This window comes from Triticum dicoccoides, chromosome 1A (assembly GCF_002162155.2).
Source record: "Triticum dicoccoides isolate Atlit2015 ecotype Zavitan chromosome 1A, WEW_v2.0, whole genome shotgun sequence".
Taxonomy (NCBI): domain Eukaryota; kingdom Viridiplantae; phylum Streptophyta; class Magnoliopsida; order Poales; family Poaceae; genus Triticum; species Triticum dicoccoides.
This window is the reverse complement of record NC_041380.1, coordinates 51,418,943-51,420,663: the sequence shown is the minus strand read 5'-3', so window position 1 is coordinate 51,420,663 and position 1,721 is coordinate 51,418,943. Positions and strand designations below refer to the sequence as shown.

Genomic DNA, 1,721 nt, shown 5'->3' with positions numbered 1-1,721 from the left:
TTTTAAATTGTACATCAACAAAACGTAGTATATATAGTACCTAAGCAGCCTGATAATACATACTCTTCGCCTAGTGTCGAAATGGCCTGACCTTTCTTTTCTTTTTTTGCGGTGAGCAGCACATGGGGTTAGCAACAATATTTCGAGGTTATATTTGCATGATCGCTAAAAATTCTGTGAGGCTGGCTTCTATTGTCATGGTAAACTAATTGTTTCTGGTAGCATTGATTTCTAACACAAATTCTCTGCTAAACACGATGACAATATCTTCTACTTTTCTCTCTGATATGATTACAGGGTAAGCCAGGCATAATTTCTGAAGATGCACGTCTCACCACACTGATGACTCCAAGAAAGGGAGAAAAGATGGTAACACAATAGTACTGTTTTTGTATTCCATGAAAAATTGATGTGGTATATACACTATGGAGCACTAACTAGTTGATTGAACTCGCTCGGTACTAAAACATACTACCATATAGACTCTTGGGGTGTACGTGCGCAACTTTGTCAGTACAGCCGAGGATGCGTACAATGATAAGGTCACTGAGGAAACTATTGTTACCTTTCTTGGTGCTCTTCAAGGTGTGGCAGCAATGAGCTACTTCATGGCTCAAGACACCCTTGCAAAAATTGGTGATGATGAAGCTAGTTCACTGTACTGCGGTAAAGATTCTGTTTTCAATAGACCTTGGTTGGAGTACACGAGGAAAACAGACAATCTGAGACGTGAATTCAAGGCGGCTCCGCCACAACACCCGGACGGGGTAGGGTGAACTTCCGTTCGTTTGGCCGATTTCCTCTACTTTCTTTGCTGTCGTACTGACATTTTTGCATGGTCGCCGTGCAGATTGTGATGAATACGGTGACTGAAGCAATGAAACTCACGGAGTCCTTTGTTAGATTGATGACTGTTCGTCGCAGAACTGCACTACTAGGCCTTATCCCAAGTAAAAATATTATCTTCATGTATTTTGAGTTGTCACCATCTTTTCTGTTGATGTTAATTTTTGCCTCCCCTTGCATGGCGGCAGCTGTCACCACAGGCTCGGCGGTAGCAGTTTGATGGCAAACCATATCTATGCTTCAGAAAGAGAGTCACAAGTTCCTTGGAAGATTAATTGCAAGTCTGAATCGGATCAAGTTTACCCATATGCAATACATGCAACTTTGTATTATATTAATACAGTTTTCATGCGACAGTTCAGGTAGACAATATAGGCAAGACAGACTAGAGATCTCACAGTTAATCCAAAGGGTCCGTCTAGGTCTCAGTCGACATAGACTTTGCTATGTCTGGTCCTGTTTGATCATAGTTTCTGATCGCTGGTTTATGATGTTTGCTTGTTGGGCTTGTTTGTGGGCTCGGTTGTCCTTTGTCTGCTGTTTTCTGTGATGGGCTGGCTTGCATTTGTATTTTATCTCTGTCAGTTAACTGTTCATGCATCATTAATGTTTTTCAAGTTGTCGTGCATGGTAAGATTAGCTGTTCCTGCAGCTTGTGCGTGTTGGTGTTGTGTTCTCTCTCTCTCTCATTCTGTTCAAGTCTTTTTTTCTCCAGTTCCTTCAAAATAGAAATGACAGGCATGCAAATTGCACGTGGTAGGCGGACATGCTACTGACATGTGTATAACTCCATTGGCACTACTTTTTAAAAAGAAAAAGAATGTTAAGTTGCACATGGACAGTGGACGTGCAATTGCGCATGGCCGGAGTACATG

General features: G+C 41.7%; 1 protein-coding gene across 1 annotated transcript in view; it reads left to right on the top strand.

The window, feature by feature from the left end:
• Positions 1–1,261, top strand: part of LOC119351003 — a 5,641-nt gene extending 4,380 nt beyond the window's left edge. Inside the window, exons 3-7 of the mRNA XM_037618578.1 lie at positions 120–200; positions 298–369; positions 483–767; positions 851–950; positions 1,035–1,261. Of these exons, the coding sequence (XP_037474475.1) occupies positions 120–200; positions 298–369; positions 483–767; positions 851–950; positions 1,035–1,066 (570 nt within the window). The 3' untranslated portion in view covers positions 1,067–1,261. The remainder of the gene's footprint in view (positions 1–119; positions 201–297; positions 370–482; positions 768–850; positions 951–1,034) is intronic.
• Positions 1,262–1,721: the final 460 nt, after the last annotated feature.